The sequence below is a fragment of the Poecilia reticulata genome, linkage group LG9 (assembly GCF_000633615.1).
Source record: "Poecilia reticulata strain Guanapo linkage group LG9, Guppy_female_1.0+MT, whole genome shotgun sequence".
Classification (NCBI taxonomy): Eukaryota; Metazoa; Chordata; class Actinopteri; order Cyprinodontiformes; family Poeciliidae; genus Poecilia; species Poecilia reticulata.
This window is the reverse complement of record NC_024339.1, coordinates 25,068,693-25,087,034: the sequence shown is the minus strand read 5'-3', so window position 1 is coordinate 25,087,034 and position 18,342 is coordinate 25,068,693. Positions and strand designations below refer to the sequence as shown.

Genomic DNA, 18,342 nt, shown 5'->3' with positions numbered 1-18,342 from the left:
ATAAAAAACATAAATTTATGAATGGATGAAGTCAGGATCTCACAGCTTGTGGGTGAAGACATAAGGAGTTTATGTGGTGAGAGAAGTGGATAAGGAGGTGTCGCATTATGAGCAAGGACTGGACAGACCAGAACTGGTAGATAAGAAAACTCAGTTCAGTTACGAGTGGTTGTCTCCGTCAAGTCATGGCTGATGAAACTCCTTTGGGCTGGAGTAAGGCCAGGGCCTGAAAGAGGGTCTGTGTCAGGAGGTCCAGGAAGCCTTCGTTGAGAGGGAGGAGTATTACACAACATCACTGCTGATAGTACATACTATGTTGGATGCCAGAAAGGTCAACGCTACAATTTGGATGTCTTCATTCTTGATGGTGATGTTAAACTAAATAAGCTAACTAAAACAAAAATGTCACTGATTTCCCTTTTTTTTATGAATGTGGGTGTCTTTCATGCCCCTCTGGTTTGGCATAATTTAGATTCTACACTTTAACCCGGAGGAAATTCTGCCTGGCCACATTTTCTGCATTGCATAATTTTAAAATAACAGCCTAAGAGAGGTCCGAGAGATGACTGGGTCAGGTAGAATTACTACTGAAGACGAGATTTGAAGATGACCAGTAAACAAAGTTTCAAAACAGGCATTGACCTAATGTACACTTTGGCTGTACTTAAGCGCTTTTTCAAGGTTCTATGTACCAAATGCTGTGTCTCAGTCTGTGCCTGAGCAAGGGTTACGCATGATGGTCCAAACACCAAGGTGGGACAAATTTGTTGCTTGGCAGTACCTACTTTCTATGTTTGTTTGTATTTGTGTCCATGTGATTTTGTGTAAACATAGCACTGCAACAAATATATCCTCCTGTGTGTTTGTTTGTGCAACTCCTATATGCAATTTAATCCCAGGGCCTCTATTTTTCAGCATCTGCTTCACTCATTATGGCAGAAAGTTGATCCCCCTGGGTGAATTGGCCCCGACGTCAAATGACTGAGGGAATGCCAACTAGGAATTCAAGAGTACATGTGTTGAGCAATCAGACATTCAATTTCAGGCTATATATAGTAAAGTAATGTTTTGATAGTGGAAGTTGTACATGTTTGTTTGCAGTAGGGCGATTGATTACAGACAAACAGGTGTGTTGTGTTTCTGCATCCCCTGCAGGACCCTGGAACTTGACCCACACACCATGTCCTTTATATGTCTGCATGGTCCCAAACACTCCCATATGTCAGGCTTTTGTGTTGTTCACACAGTGGTAATCTCTAGCGTCTCTCATTTTTAGTGCCTGCAAGCCTTGGCTGACTGTCTGCTTATCTTCCTGTTTGTTTTCCCATCTTGCCTGCCTGTCTATCCATCTGGCTTTCCTTTAAAATGAAGCTGCGGAACTCATTAACCGAGAGTCAAGAGAGCCCCAATTAGCAGCTACAGCGGCGTAGACAGTGTCAGTGCTTGGAGGGGAATATTAGAGTTAGTAAAAGATCAGAGTTTGGGGATTGTCCATGAAAGACGTGCGAGCGGGGAGGAGGGTGTCTGAGAGGATGACCCTCCATGTTAGATGTCATCACTTGGGTTTTGTCCTTTTTTGGAACTAATTACAGCTAATTTTGAATAACGTAAAAGTGATTTCTGTAGTCACTCTTCCATCTTTGTGCTTTTATATCATGACATAGACACAGATTAAGATTCAGATTCAGATTAACTATATTTTGGTAAATTAACAACATAAAAAAAGAAAACTCAATAAAAAAAACTATTTTACAGAAGCAAAGGCTTATACTTGCATTTAAAAGTCATCTAACACACCCGAGCACGTACACACAGTGACACAAACAGTAATAAATTTTTAACTCCAAAACAACTACAATGACAATGACACAATGAGACGTAAATGTCTTTACCCGGTTTGTGGGCACTAATCTGTGCTCTTGTATTGGAGGCTTTAAACTAATGTCCAGAGAAGGAAACACCCAAGGGTGCCATTCCTATAAACCAGGGTAAGACTTGTTGTTCTCTAACTAATACTGTCATGAAACCGCAAGACTTTAATTGTGATTGTGTGTCTATAAATATCAGCTAGTTAAGGTGTTTCCCTTAGCTGCTATTTTCATACATTGTTGTGGGTCTGCCCAGTTTTTTTTTCTTTTCTTTACAGTTTCAGAGTGCTGATGCAACCTGACTGACACCCTCTCATCAGCCTCTCTCTCCATTTCTCACACATTCCTGAATGGATGAGTCAGTTATGGAAACCAATGGTAGCAACTCTGAGGACGAGAGCTCTGTCATCATTCTCGTCATTGATTGCCTGGGTCAGGTCTCTGTGGTTAGCTCCCAAATGAGTCTCTGAAACTGACTAACTGCGTACATTCAGATGGATGGGATATTTTTAGCTTACCTACCTTCAGTTATGAGATTCTTAATGGGGATTTTATCTAAAAAAGTCAAACCCCTCACACTCACCCCCCCAAAAAAATTCTGTCCCAGTCCAGGATCTTCTGTACACTCTTAACAGGTTTTTGTGTGGTATTCTCATATATTTAACTTCATCAGTTATCTGTCAGCTCAGATCTACTTCTTTGTCCCTGCTGAAAAAGCTTCCTGCTGCCACCACAATGTGGCCAAAGAATGTTTTTCATTATGGGAAGACAGGTGATGTGTAATTAATATGGGTTTTTCCTCTCATTTAACAAGAGCATTTTTATTTACACTGATGTTAAACACAGCATGACTTTATTTTCCATATTAGTGACTTCCGACGTGATTAAAGACTGCTGAATTTAAATAACTTATTCACCGATAGTTTTTCTTTTAAAAGATTTTGAAAACTCTATTGTTTTCCTTCCACTTAACAATCATGCACTATTTTTGTATCGCATAAAATCCTCCAAAAATACATAGAGATTTGTGATTGCAGTGTGACAAAATGCAAACACTTCAAGAAGTATGAATACTTATCTGAGATACTGTAACTTTTGTTGACTTCATTTTATCACAAAAGTTGAGTAATTAGAAGAATTTCGGAATATAGAAGATGAAGCATACATTTTTAAACTGGGAAATTTACTGGTGACAGAAATCTGTAGAATTTTTCCAGGTGGAGTAATCTGAAAACAGAGTGCTTTGCCGTTCATTTTATCTCCCTTCTGTCTCTCACTGTAGAATGTATTACCCACATTTTAGCATAAATATTTCATCAAGCAAGCCATTATGATACTAAATATCAGGTGACACTTAACTTTGAAACATTAGACACCATCAGATACCAGTTTATGGAGAAATATTGACTTTTTGAGCTCCATTATGTCTGTTTAAGGTTTCCTAGTCAATTGCCATTTACTGTCCCTTAGAACGATAAGTAATACTGTGGGGTTTATTGCGGGACATTAAGGCCTCATTCATCTGTTTTCTGTCTTGAGTTAAGTTTGCAAAGGAGAAAGATCCAGACATCCCACTCCTCAGTGAAAATCTCCAGCTCATTTAGGGGGGCTCCTCACCGCAGAGGGAATTTTTAATCTCTCTTGTGAGTTCTGGGTCTTCCTTCAGTGGGATGTGTTTGGAAAACCTGCCAAAGGGAGTTGCTGAGGAGGCATCCTACTCACATANCCCCCAGTGATCTCTGTTGATGAAATGGAGCAGCTGCTCAACTCTTATAGGTGGTGCAACTTCAAATCTTTGCCTACAAGGTTGAGTCCAGCCTCCTTATGGATGAAGCTCATTTTAGCCAACTCTGTATGGGTTTTTGTTCCTTTGATCATGTCAAAAAATTAGAATATTTTGAAAATATTCTCATTTTCAAATATATTTTATATATTTTTGTCACATTTGAGAAAGTGAAGCATATCTCAAAAAAATATGTGAAATATTTCATGCTTTTATCTCCCAAATTCTGAGATCATTTTAATGTTGTGAAAAAGTGAAGTATTGGAAACTTGTACTGTCACCCCCTAATCAGCTAATTAACTAAAAACACCTGAGCCTCTAAATTTTCTCTCACTGAGCCAGAGTGATACAGCCATGGGGAAGACTGACGGCTTGACAGATGTCCACAAAACAGCCATCAACACCCTTCACAGGGAGAGAAGCCACAAAGGACATCGCTGAAGAAGTTGGTTGTTCAGAGTCTGCAACCGAGCATAATCAGAGAAAGCTAAGTGGAAGGAGTAGCAACGTTTTCACCAGCAACAATTATAACAACAGGCTAGAGAGGGTTCTCAAGCAAAATCCAGTCAAGAAATTGAGGGATCTTCACAAGGATTGGACCGGCGCTGGAGTCAGCGCATCAAGCGCCACTATGCTCAGAAAATTTTCCAGCAGGACTTGGCATCTGTCCAGACTGGCAAAAGTACCAAAAGTTGATTCATTGACCAGTGGTCAGTTTGCTGGCAGACTAACATGACCTGAAACCAATAGAGTTGCTCTGGGGTATTGTCAAGAAAAAAAAAAAAAGAGAGACACTACATCCAACGATGCAGACGAACTGAAAGTCGCTATTACATCAACCTAGGCTTCTACTACATCTCACCACAACCACAGACTGCTTGCCTCGATGCCAGACAGCACTGATGCAATAATTAATTCATGCAAAATGTGACCCAACAAAATACTATGTGGATAGAAATTAACATACTTTTCAGAAACCTGGCACTTCTATTAAGAATATTTTTTATTGATATTATGTAACATTGTAGTTTATGAAACACAGAATTTTGGATTTTTATTATCTGCAAGCCACATTTAGCAAAATTACAAGAAACTTAGGTTTAAAATTTGTATTTTAAGCTTTAAAGTACACATGTCTGGGCTTAAAAACTCATCTGTTTGTGAAAATAATAGAAGGGTTTCACTTTCTGAAATGACTGACAAAAAATACTGAGCTTTTTTAATAACATTGTAAATATTCTATGTGATATTTTTTTTGGATGTACCTGGGAGCAGCCCCACTTTTACAGCATATGAGGTCATATGCTGCTCAGTCATTTTTTTTTTATAAATAAGAAACTCTATTTGGTTCCAAAAGAAGGGTCAGTTTATAAGCCCTGTGGCAGGTGCATTCATTCCCAATTTAGACATTACAGTCTGATTTTAAACTCCAAAGATTACAAAAGGCTTCATGGCAACAATCAGGAAATTTTGTACCACATTAAAAGTGTTGATAATAATAAACCGATGGTCAGCACTTCCTACCCTCTGCCCTCTTTCAAATATTTCAAACATGTTTCTGTGCACTGCTCAATGGCAAATAAATGACATGTGGCCACAGTGTGAGATGATCATGTCAAGCTGTTTGTAAACTATGGCACGACGCAGCAGAACAGACATAACTGGACACTAGTATAGATTTTTCCATTGCACTATTTTTAGGACATCATGCTCAGTGTATCAGCTGTGTAGACTTGTAGGTAGATCTTAAATTAGAGACACAGGATAATTCCCTTTCAGCTGATCCAAATCGAAGGTATTACATTTCATTGTATTGGGATGTTTTTTATATTTATTTTAGGCCATCTGAAGGATTACTTCCTTCTTTATTATTCACAGAAAAAAATGGGATTACAAAATCCACTCAGGGCCTCTTTGAATAAAATTAAAGCGCATTGCTTTTGAGATAAATGCTTTTCATCTCACAATAGATTTGTTATTTGTTTGCTCCATTGGAATACAATATGAGGAACTCAATTTAGTGAATGGACAAACAGCTTGCAGGCTATTTGAAGTAAACACACAAAAAGGGGACCTTCCTGTTATACCTTGTCTCGCCGTAAAATGGTTTATTTGTGTCTCAGTCTCTCTGAGATTTTTGCTGTTTACACTCTTGCACTTCCTCTCCCCTCTATTTCTGTGTGTGTGAGCAACAGCTCAGACGAGAGATGGATATTGAATTTGTACAATAGGGATGTAGAACTACACAGTAGGGAAAGTATCTTTATATATTTCTAAATAGAGTTTTATGTTTCTCTATATATAGCTATACATATGAATCTGTCTGTCCGTAGAACTATTTAGATAGATAGATAGATAGATAGATAGATAGATAGATGGATACATATAGAGAGGTATTTCATTTTAAGGTGTAAAGAGCCGTGTGGAAGTTCTGAAATGCTGCAGTTTTTGGGTCTGAAGTAACTCCATACAGGACGATTTCAGCAAGGCTTGAGTTCTGCTTTTCTATCCCAGACTGCAGTCCAGAGGTGTTTGTCTTGGCTTCGCTCTCTGTTTGATCAGGCTGTTTTGAGAGTACTGACTGACCTGTGCGAAGGTTGGATACGTTGCACTCTTCACAACTTTTCCTTCTCCTCAAGGTAATTGCTCCTTTGGTCAGTACTTTTCACAATTCCATGTCATTTAATATAGATTTTTTTTTAACTCGGATGTACTACAAATATGTCTTGTTTTTTTTTCTCTTCTGTGCTGAGAAGATCTTGTCTTACTTTTTTCTTTTTGTCACGTTCTCTCTGCAAATGAAAAGCATTTTCTATCTTTCAACATTTTTCTTTTCATCAAATGATCACAGATTCTGTGTCAAAGGGTAAACAATGAACTTCAGTTCAGAAAGATTTACAAGCAAATTGCAGCGAGGTAACTCACCTACACAAGACTTTGTTGTTCATCACATATTGATCTGCTGTTAATGCACTGGTCAATAACGCACTTATAGTTTACATTGCAATGCATAGCATTAGCTTCAAGTGGAAGCTTTCCATCAGGCACAGAACTAGTTCAGCTCAGACTTTCATTAAAGGAATATTCGCTACAAGATTCACTTCTTCTGACCTTACTTCACCCTGCTGGTTCTCTGACCCTTCACCTGGATCTCCTCCGGTTTATTTACTTGCTTACTGATCTCAGCTCTCCATCCTTTGACCCAAACACATGGCTCATCCTTTTTTCTGTAACGGCCTAAGACCTTCTCAGTCACTCAGTCATCTAACCCATAAATAGTTCCGTACTGACGTCCTGTGGCATTTGAAATCTTTTTTTTCCTTTACAATATTCACCCTCCTTCTTGTTTACACCTCTTCCAAGCAATTCCTGAGTTTACCATTTTTATTGTAAGATTTATAAATATCTATTATAATAAGAAGCCCATTGACTCAAACATCATTCCGCCAACCTTGACTTTAGAGAATCTCTTCAGGTTGCAAAAAATAATTAGTGGCAGTTTGTAAGCTCGATCACTTTTAAGAGTTTAGAGAAACAGGTGAAGAGAGTCTTAATAAGATTAGCCCTGACACTTGCCAGCCACAGCTTATGAGGGACCTCTACTGACCTTTGTGTCTCCATCTAGCAGAGATGCGCATGTGTGTCTGATTGAGAGCTTATTATCTTGAAGGCATGGCCTAGAAAGGGAAGTTGAGGTACCTGTTTCTTTTTTCCCCTCTCACACATCTGATTAAAATCTTAAAACCAGAAAATAAACCACACATATTCTCACTTTGAGCTTGGGGAACCTTAACCAGGAAGCAGGAGCAAGAGACAAAACTAATAGAGTCATTTTGATGTCATTCCACCTCCTTTCAGGCATTCACTCTGTCATGACCCCTGATTGCAAGGGCAACAACACTTTCTGTCCTTGAACATGGCTGCATTGTTGAGCTCTGCAACTTTGAAAAGCACCTTTGATGTCGATGTTGAGCATAGAAATCATTCTGAATTTCTTAGTAGATCCTGATGGGGTCAGAGCTAAAATGTCAAGTTGTGGACCCTCACCAAAAATCACGTTACCAATTGGTGAATCCAGTGGACAGTCCGTGAAGACAGAGGCAGACCCTTGAGCCAAATTAAAGCCCTAACTCTGATGGCATCTGTGAGAGAATAGATTACAGATTTGGGCTTTAATAGCTCTGAAGGTAACAGCCCTTCTTGTGCTTCATGCATTCCTGCAAGAACCACAACTTGCTTGCATATTTATATTTCAAGCTTTCTTAGCCACAGTGGTTAATCACCATTAATGTGATTAATATGTGTATTAATCTGATAATTTTTTTTAAATCAATAGACAGCATTAAAAAATTGTAACCTTTTTCTGATCTTGAGATTTTCATCGGGATGTACGCTTTATTTAAGGCTGAGAAACAGTACAGTGTCTATCATGAGTATGTGTTCGAGCATTGCAGGGCACGCCTGGGCCGCATCTTGGATATGATATAACTTGGAGGCAGATTTATTTCAGCCGTCTTCTTTTCAAGAAAGACTGAAAAAAAAAACTTAGATTCAAATCTTTTGCACCCTAAAATCTTAATATGCATCTCAAGCAATCTGTTGTCTCAGTCAGATAGGTTTAACTTAAAAGGCTTACATTTTAAAATAATACACAAACAATTCAGCAACTGTAAATCTCAAATTTCTCATTTGAGTCCCACGTACTACCCACAGGCTGATTTGATATGTGTGTCGGGTGGGTGGGGCTGTCTGATGATGACTGTTTAGACCGCATGTGCCCCAAAACTGAGTTATTATTTAAGATTTAGTGCTGCAATTGAAGGACAGGGTAAACTGTACAGCACCTCTTGTTCTCTCCAGGCAGTGTTTCTAAGGATCACACTGAGAAACATTTAAGTTGAACTCATCAAAGTTAAATTCCAGCAGCTATGCCCCTTTTCTTCTAATTTATCCTGGCCTCCATCTGCTATCTGCTAGCCTCATAGACTTTGGGCTTGTACTTGAAGCCACTCTGCATTCCTCACATACTTCCTCATCATGACCCTATCATCACCAGAAGAAATTTATGGCTGATCATACATCACGTCGTTATTGTCTGGGAAAACTCAAACTCAAGTTTTCTCAAGTGTGAATGCCTGGAAGTCAGTATTTTCTTGACTTTATAAGGAAAAATATTTCACAAAATAATACTAAAAATAAATTTTTTATATCGAAATAAATATTTAAAGTGCCTCGAAAAGACTTTGTTGAATTTAAAATATTGCACATTTTGTCCCATTAACACTACATACTACTACAGATAAACACAAAATATTGCATGGTTATGAAGAAAAATGATACAGACTTCCTATTTTAAAAAAAAAAAAAATCTTTTTACAAATAATCTCTGAAAGTTTTCTGTGCACCTTTTACTTTGCTGTACTAAATAAAACTAAACACAACCAACTCTCTTAAGAAGACACCTAATTGGTGGGCTCACTTCTTGCTAATTTAGTCTCAGCATGAACCCGGCTGTTTTATGGAGGCCTTCATAGGTTTGCTAGAAAATAGCAGTGAACAAAAATGAAGGCAAATAAACTCAGCAGACAGGTCAGGAAAGCAGAGTTAGTTCATAAAACAACATACCAAGCATTGAACATCTCACCGAGTGATATTGAATTCTCTGAGGTCCCCCTAAAATTCTTAAATTATACTATTTTGTGTTGCGATAAAATTTATTACTTTCATGCGATAATGCAAAGAGCACTACAGATAGACTAATCTTAGATCTCCTTGTTAGTGCTTCTGCCAACTACTCTTTTATGTGCAATTTGATTAATTTTCTTCCCAAACTCCAATATTGAGCGTGAGGCTAAGATAAAAAAAAGGACTCTTTATGTGATGGCTAAATAAAATTCTCTATTCAGTTACAATGTTGGGTTTTTGGGCTAAATGCCCATATCCTAAAAATGGTGCTTGAATGGCTGAACGTGTACGTCTAAGTCTTACCTTTCATAATGTTTCAGAGTTTGCGCTCATTTTCACGATGAGGAATGCAGTGACTTCATCAGGACATAATGAGGTAACAGCAGCTGGTCAGACAGAGGTTTACCAGACACTAGTGCAAAAAAACAGCAGGCTGCTGATAATGCTTCAAGTAAACAATACGATCAGCCTCTGGCTTCCTCTACTTCCTCTTAGACCTTATCTAGCACTGAATTATTTTTCACTTTAACTCACACTCTGCTAACATGCTCATCACCCATTGCCAAAACACACTCAGTTTTATGACAGGGTGCTGGCTCTGGCAACACTCAGTCACTTCTCCATATCTGAATAGAGTGTTTGTGTATCTGTGTTTGATTGCTGTGTGTGTGTGTGTGTGTGTGTGTGTGTGTGTGTGCGTGTGTGTGTGTGTGTGTGTGTGTGTGTGTGTGTGTGTGTGTGATCCAGGCAGATGTGTTTGAATTTCAGTGCATATATTAATTTTACTGTCTTTCCTTTTCTGATTATTTGGTATTTTTATTTTTTATGGCAAGATTATGTTTTTTTTTTCCAACCATTTCACTTTCACCTTTAACATTTGACCTCTAAAATTTCCCTTTAAGTGAGCAAGGGAGCGCTCATGCCTCATATTCTTTCTTTCCCTCTTTAAAACAAGCCAACAAACAAAATTTTCCCCAAACCTGACTTGTAAAATGATACCCTGAAAGACATACTATCTGTGCTCTAACTCTCTCTCTTTCTTTTTTTTTCTTTCTCTCTCTCTCTGTCCATCTCTTTCCCTCTGTATATGTGTATTTTCAAAACTGGAGGTACAATTCCATCTTTGATATTGTTATCAGTTCCACAGTGATGAGGGGTGTGTGTGGAAGACCCACTGCAGCTCTGACCTACTTGGTGCAGTGAATGGGCTGCATGGAGGCTGTTTTTATTGAGTGCGTGTGTGTGTGTGTGTTTGCTAAAGCTCTGGGATGGTGTGTGGACACAGGGAGTGTGAGAAGCTGGGTGTTTTGACAGCTTTAGAGTAGTTCCAGCACAGAGCTGGGGCAGAAGGGGGTGTTGGGGGGTGAGTAGACCTGTTGGAGGTTCGGGGGAGCTGTGGGGGTGAGAGCAGGGTCAGTGGGGGAGCGGGCAGGAGGGGGATCAGATGAGGGTGAACATGTTCTCCTAGAATGCTCCTTGGCCATTAAAATGCTACATGATATCTGGTTCTTGGTGATGGATAAACTCATGAGATCATCCGAAACGCTTCAGATGAACCTTGCCTGTGCAGTAATGAAAACAATGTTTTCACTTTATACCAGCTAAAGTAAACAGGTAGTGACTTTGAAACACACAAAAGGCAAAAATTCTAAATAAATATTGCATATAAGTTTGCAAACTAAAAAGTCGGTTGTTAGGCATGTATCAGCTACAGTGCTTTGCAAAGATATTCATCCTTTTCACAAAACTCCCAAGTATGTTATTTTGATTGAGTCTGGGAGACCAAAACAAAACACTTACTCGTGAAGTGGAAGGTAAATGATACGCCACAACTGACCTACCACGGCTGCTCGCCAAAAACCAAGCAGGGAGAACAATAATCAGAGAAGCATGGTAACTTCGGAGGAGCTGCAAAGATCCACAGCTCAGGTGAGAAAATCAGTCGAGATGACAACGATTATTCATGCACTCCACAAATCGTAATAGCGGCAGGAAGTGCGTGCAGTATGTTATGTTGTAAGCCAGGTAGGAAACTTAGCAAATAATGAAAGAAGGTGAAACATGGTGGTGGCAAGATCACTCTTTAGGTATGCTTTCTTCAGCTGGGACAAGGCAGCTGGTGAGAGGAGACAGAAAGATGGATGGATATTCAGCTTCTAACAAGTCTAAGTACACGGGTGGAACTACAGTGTTACAGTTTAGATCAAAGCTTTTCGATGTTTTCGAACAGTGAGGTCAAAGTATAAGATTAAATCCACTTACAAATTTGTAGAACTTGAAAATTGCTGCTCACCGATGCTCTCCATTCAACATAACTTAAGCTATTCTTCAAACGGAAAGACTTGCAAGTGATTTTGGACCAAAACGTGTTTCTAAAAAAAAAACTAAATAATCAGAACAGGTAAACAGAAATGGACGCCACACTTTTCAGATTTTTATTTTTTAATAAATGTTGAAAACCTTTAATCATTTACTTACACTTTGCAATAATTATCATAGATTGGGTTTTTATGGTTGTTTTCCATTCACCATTTTCCCGAAGCGGTGAGTTGTTTCCCTTTTAAAAGCTCACAAAATGACACCGAGGTATTTTAGAGATGTCTATTTTATTTTCTCCTCACACAAATATTCATTTCTTCTCCAGCCACACCTTCATTCACAGCTGGTCAAGCATTAATGAGCCATTTTGAAACTGATATTTAATTGAACTAAATCAATTTCAGCGTGTGACCTTTTCAGTTTGAACCACGGGAAAATTGCGTAGCAATAAAGACACTTTTTTATCCCGACACCAAAATGCCAAAGAATGACCACGGCCCGGTGTAAAATCTATGGGAGCACATGTCCCACTCAGTCCATAAAAGAGCTATAAAACCGATGGGAAAAAGGAGCAGCCTTTTTTTGTCCCACTGTAGCTGAAAAGGCCAGACATCACCTCAGACTGTGCGGCTCAAGAGTTCTCACAGAAGTTCTGCTCTCCAACAAAAGGGGCTGCCTGTCCACGGCTCTAAGCCCTCTCAGTGCCAGCGGTGCTGAACCCCTGCTTTCTATCAGCATTCCTGCCCATCTTTCATGCTGTTCTTTTCTGACCATGCCAGCTAGGTCAGGGGGCAGCATTTTCTCAGGGTTACTAGACAACATTGGACAAGGAGATTAAAAAATGGAAATGCCTAGCAGCACATTTAGCTTCAGCCCTGCTTATTTTGATACTGATTGTACAAATTGTTTGCTACGCAGCTATTATTACAATAAGATATGCATATTGTGAGCAAAAAGGGATGCAATGAATTATGCAAACAAGCACATCAAAAAAAATCTTTTTTTTTGATGTGCTATAATATGACAATTCTTTATTTACTAATGACAGTTTGACTTGAACACTAATCCACACCAGGATCTGCTACAAAAATGGAAGCTGCTGTTGCATTGCCAGTTGACGCCTCCTTTGTTTCCCTGTGATCAGTACCAGTATCTGCCAGTAGATGTCTGTCTTCAGTCTCACTCGGATATTTGAATAAAGTTAAGAGATCCTCTAAACAAGATGCACATATGACCAAACGCTGCAGGATATTCACAGGTAATTATTTTAGGTTACAATAAAAAACCCACATGCATATTTTATTGAAAGCTGCTGTTTTGATTTGATTAAACCACAGATTAAATTAATGCAATGTTCCTCGCCTGAAAGCAATTTCTGTTGCCTGGTGACAAGGAAAAAAATGTTTTTTTTCTATTGTTTTGTTGCTGCTTAACATTCCAGAAATTAATTCCCGGATCCTAGGAAGGGACTAAGGAAATGCGGGACTTTCCCTGATCCAGTCAATGATCTGCCTATTATGTGCGACTTTGCTGGATTCACTATAAGTAACTCGTTGCTATGGGGTAGTTGCTATGAATGAGTGCTCAAAATAACCATAATGCTATACAAATTCCTCGGCTTTGCCCGTGAATGATGGCAATGGATGCAACCTGTTATTTACAATGTGATTGTTTCCTGCACCCTGCTTTTCTTTGAAACCTTGAAGTGTTTAAGAGGCACCACATACATATATCTGAGACATTGACTGCAAGTGGTGCATTCCTTGTTTTAAACCAAATAAATGTGGCATTTCATTTTGAAGTCCCATAATCTGGTGGAAAACTCAGAGCAGCCATCTTCTAGGAAATTGTTCATCACCAGCCCCCCTGGTGAATCCACAAGGATAAGCGTGTTAGATAATGGATTAATGGATAGCTAAACATACAGTTATATTTTTAAAATTATGTCATTAAAATGTTTTATTGGTTTGGTGTAACATTCCAGTCTTAAATGAAAACATCAGTCGTAGTGTAATTAATTTATTTTATGTATTTAACTTTGAGAATTGAGTTACAGAAGTAAGTAAGCTTTTCAATAGTACTCTATTGAATGTGACTGTAGATACTAAACTGAAGGAAAACAAACAAGATTTTAAACATACATGAGGACGGGTTGCTGTCCTTAATGACTCAGCGCAGTCTGTCGCCAAATAACTGACTGCATAATATTGCAAGAAGGACTGAATTGAAATGTATGACTTTGAATCTGTCTCTAAGATTGGGTTGATATGTTGTGTGTGTACACTCAAATCTATTTGTCTTGTAAAGTGACCGAGGTAACATTTCTTATGGATTTGGGCTACCTAAATAAACTGAGTTGAGTAGAATTTTGGTGTATTAAACTGAAAGACCCCTTTCATATATCTTTTAGTCAATATGAGCCTGAAGAACACTGCTTGATACTCTTTAAAATTTCAAGACAATTATGACTTAGGTACTATAAATAATCACAAACATTAAGGTATGGTTTTATTTTTCTTTATTTAGTGGATTTTGTCGAACAACTGCTTTTTTAGAACGGAAAAGAACAACCGATGTTCGCTGAAAACTTCAGTTTCCTACCAAACATGAACGCCTCACAGGATGAGTTTGGCGTCCTGGGTAGTGACGCAATGCCGTGGGGGCGTGTCTCTGGTGAAATCAGCTGGGGCAACAACAACACAAAGGGGGAGGGCGGCTCAGCTCAGACTATAGAAATTGGTCGACAAGTTATACTCAGATTCAACTCGGAAAAGCGTGCGCGTGGAAACAAAGCAGCACATCATACGGGCGAGAGTCGGTAATAGTTGAGCTTAGAGAGAGGCTGATAAGGAGGTAGCACCACGGGGAAGTAAGAGGAGGAGGTGGAGGAGGAGGATGTTTCAGGGCAGAGGTCCTGTCCGCAGCTTTCTGTGCTACTTGACAAAGAACGGAATCAGCGCGACTATCTTTTAGTTCTTCGTGCGTCTCTGTCCGGTTTGATTGGCCGGCTGAACCCCCAGCAGACTGGCATGTGGGTCAACTCCGGAACCGTCGGAAGGTAGGGACCCCCTCCTGCAACCAAACCGAATCACATGCCCCTCTTTAGATCTTTATTGTGCACAAAGCAGCCCTCTCACTACGTTTTCTCCATAAAAAGTGCGAATAATTAGCGTTTTATCGTTTTTAAATGCATACATTCCCAGTTATTCAGCTGTAATAGGTGTAATTATCCAACTGCAGGCGGTTTAACCAAACGTAATTATGTATTATATAAGTGGGACATTTCATTGATAAATTATTGGCATTTATTAGATTCAGCACGTGCTGCAGAGACCATTAAATTATTATTCGGTGTCATTGTGAAGCGGATGGGCTTGGCTTATTACGCAAGACTCCTCATCGCATCACTTGGGATGGATAGGCTTATGCACCTGCTTTGTGTTGCATCTGAAGCCTGTGTGTGTTTTACGTTGTAGGAGGAAAACAATGGGCTGCCTGATCTATTGAGTCGCTTAAAGAAATGAATGAACCAGGTGGTTATGAATGGGGAGCACATGAGGTTCTTTTCATTGACGAGCGTATAGCCATCCTACACCAGACTATTTACTGAAACCATGCGGATCACAACTGGGACGACAGATAAAGGGGGCGAAATCTTGCAAGATGCACACCTATTCTCTTTGCAGCATGCACAGATACTGGCATGCTGTAATGCTGATCCTGGGGCTATGACGCCATCAGAGAGATTGTGTTACGCAGGTGGGTGAGTGGCCGATGAAGAAGCCTCTCACTTCCACCCGGACATAAATAAATAATGTTCTCCGTGTTTCTCTGGCCATATTTTCACTTCCCGTCAGGAGCAGATTAATCATGTCTCGAGTTTTGGAGTTGCATAAATATTTGGCACAAACAGGTTATTGCGCAATCCTTGCATTTTGGCCAATTAGAACCTATTCCGCCCCCGCCCTCCCTCCCCCCCCACCCCATGAAAACATGCCTAACAATGCACTCAATGTGATCATGGCTCATCTCATTTTGTGCAACATTTTTTACTTTGTGCAGTTGTGATTGTGGTCAAAATAAACCTGCATCCTGAGGACGTATAAGCACATACTCACTGACTTTGAAACTAAGGTACAATTTGGCCTGAAATTCGTAGCCATTTCATCAGCACTCCAGTTAATGAATCAAAAGATCGCAGCTATCATTAGGGGCACTGCCTGGCGGATTTGTAACAGAGCTACCTATTGTTCTGATTAGGCATTAAGCTTTGACTGTGTCAACAGCTTTGAGATAACAATGTGCTGCACTCACAAACCCACATGGAAGAGTGAGCCTGCATTACATGGCTGACTTGAATGTTGTGACCCTTGAAACAGGCTGCTGTGGCAGACACACAGAGGTAATAGGGCTTCAAATTATGCACATGCTTTTATGTGTTTGCTATTTAGTGCTGTGAATACAGATGACCAGAAAAGGATGAGTCGGATGGATTTACTCCTAAATAATATTTGATAAGTAAGGTTCAGATTAATTTGTTTACATGTTATGACAGATAGAACATTGTATCTGATTCACAGGGGCCTCGTCAGGTAATCTTACCATTTCAAGTTTACCTGTTTGGCCACATTGCAGGTACAGATTTTATTGTGATTTTCTGTGATAGGCCAACAAAGAGTAGTGCCTAATTATGAAGTTGAGCAAAATTGAGCTTATTTTTTAAGCATTTCCTCCGAATAAAAATCTGAAACAAGTTGTGTGCATTAAACCTCTTTTGCTCTATACCAAAAGAATACCCAGTGTGCTTCAATTAACTTTTCGCCCCGCAAAAACCCTCCATATCGTATAAACCAACCCTTCGCATAATCTTTAATAGACATTCCCATCAAGAAACCTGGTGGTGGACGTTGGTCAGAGTTGATGCAATGATTGATAGAGCTAAATAAATGGCAGTCTTGAAGTAAAACCTCCTAAAGTCTGCAAAACACATGAGACAGAGGTGGAGGTTCACCTTCTAGGACAATGACCCAAGCTACAGTGGATTGATTATTAAGAATTTCCGTGTCAAAGTCCAATTAAGATGTAAGAATTGAACATTGCCCTTGAACATTGCCCTGTATCAAAGCTACAGCTGTTTTGCAAAGATATCAGTTTCTAGATATACAGTTGTAGAGACTCGGCCCATAAGACATGTAGCTGTAGTTCCAGTGAGAAGTTGAACATGAATGCCACACTTTTCAGATTTTCTGTGAGATACAAAGGGACCATTTTTGTTCACTTTTTCAATACACGCTGTTGTTGTTCTAGTTTTATTTAAATAGTGCAATGACAGCAGTATAAAAATAATCTTAAAGAATGATACTGCTACACCCTTGACTGTTGTAATTTTTATCAGCGGTTAAAAAAAAGAGGTGCAAAAGGAAGAGATGTATGCAAAAATAACCTCCTAGACATTAGAGTGTGGAACAGAAGGGAGGTAAACAAACGAATATAGCACGAGAGATGAGAGGAAAGAGTAGGTGGAAAAAATGGACAGGGAGAAGGGAGGATGAGCAGAAGGAGGAAGGAGAAGACGATAGGGAGGGAGAGAAAGGAAATGAGGGCATTGAGAGGAGTCTGTCTGTGTTTACAAAGGATTATTGCTGCTATGGGAAGAGAGGAACATTCTTTATTCTCTAAACCAGACTGATATGCAACTACTCCAAATAATAATAATAATAAAAAAAAAAGACATTTTTATTTACTGTCACATAGATGTACAGATAACATTGTCTGCCCCTGGGCTGGTCTTACTATTATCAGTACCATCTGCATAGTGGGTCAGAATACGCACATACAGGCGTGTGTGTACATGTCTGTTCTCGTGTGTCTGAGTCTGAGGTCTACTGTCAGCCATCCAGGGAGTGATGCAGCAGCTATGAACCAGGTTATGTAACCAGTCTGAGCCAGCTGTGCCTGTGGCAGCCACTGTCTCCAACATATACTCATGCATCCAGGCACACACTATCGTACACACCTGAAGAGCTTACAAGTTTGTGAGGAGAGATGATACCTTTCCATTCAAGACAGAAAAAGTTGTTTAAACAAAAAAAAAAAAAATTAGGATTGCACCAGAATACAACGTTTTCTGCTGTTATTTTCTTGCACCTTCGTCTCTGCAGTCATGCCTGCGGTACTGCAAAGTGGCCCATGCATCAAATGAGTGTTTGATATCTTCGGGTGACAGGAGCAAAGGCTGGTGTGATCTTTAGCGCCAAGAAAGTTGACAGACAAACTGTGAATGGATACAGGGTTCAGGACGAGCGGCCGCTGACAGTGGATCACTGAAGTTGTTGCATAACAGAGAGACTGAGGACAGGCAGGTTGGGACAGCGTGGGAGGGATTTTTGCTTAATGCCACTTCTTGGTTACAATTCAGGAAAGTCTGAGCTTACAGACTTGCTAAAGGAAATGCAATGTGGATAGTGAACCTGATAAATAAAAATGGGAGGAGAAGAGGAACACGCTGGAGTGAAGTAAAGGGTGAAGAATCAGTGAGCTGGAGCATTACTTGGAAATGTGGTTGAGTAGGTTCAGCTGGGAGGGCCTCAGAATAGAATGGATTTTTAAAGTAATTTTGTATGCAGTGAGAGGTCAGAATGATTAAAAACTGCACATCATCTAATAAAGCCAGGCCGGCCTCGAAAG

At 39.6% G+C, this 18,342-nt stretch overlaps 1 protein-coding gene across 4 annotated transcripts in view; it reads left to right on the top strand.

Annotated features, from left to right (window-relative positions):
• rhobtb4 (Rho related BTB domain containing 4) overlaps positions 1-18,342 on the top strand; it is a 43,955-nt gene that overhangs the window by 5,663 nt on the left and 19,950 nt on the right. The window contains exon 1 of one of the 4 annotated variants that reach the window (XM_008418907.2): positions 14,368-14,713. The exons of the other annotated variants lie outside the window; for them this stretch is intronic. Within the exon in view, the coding sequence (XP_008417129.1) occupies positions 14,685-14,713 (29 nt within the window). The 5' untranslated portion in view covers positions 14,368-14,684. Of the gene's footprint in view, positions 1-14,367; positions 14,714-18,342 lie in introns of those variants that run through there. 4 annotated transcript variants of the gene reach the window in all.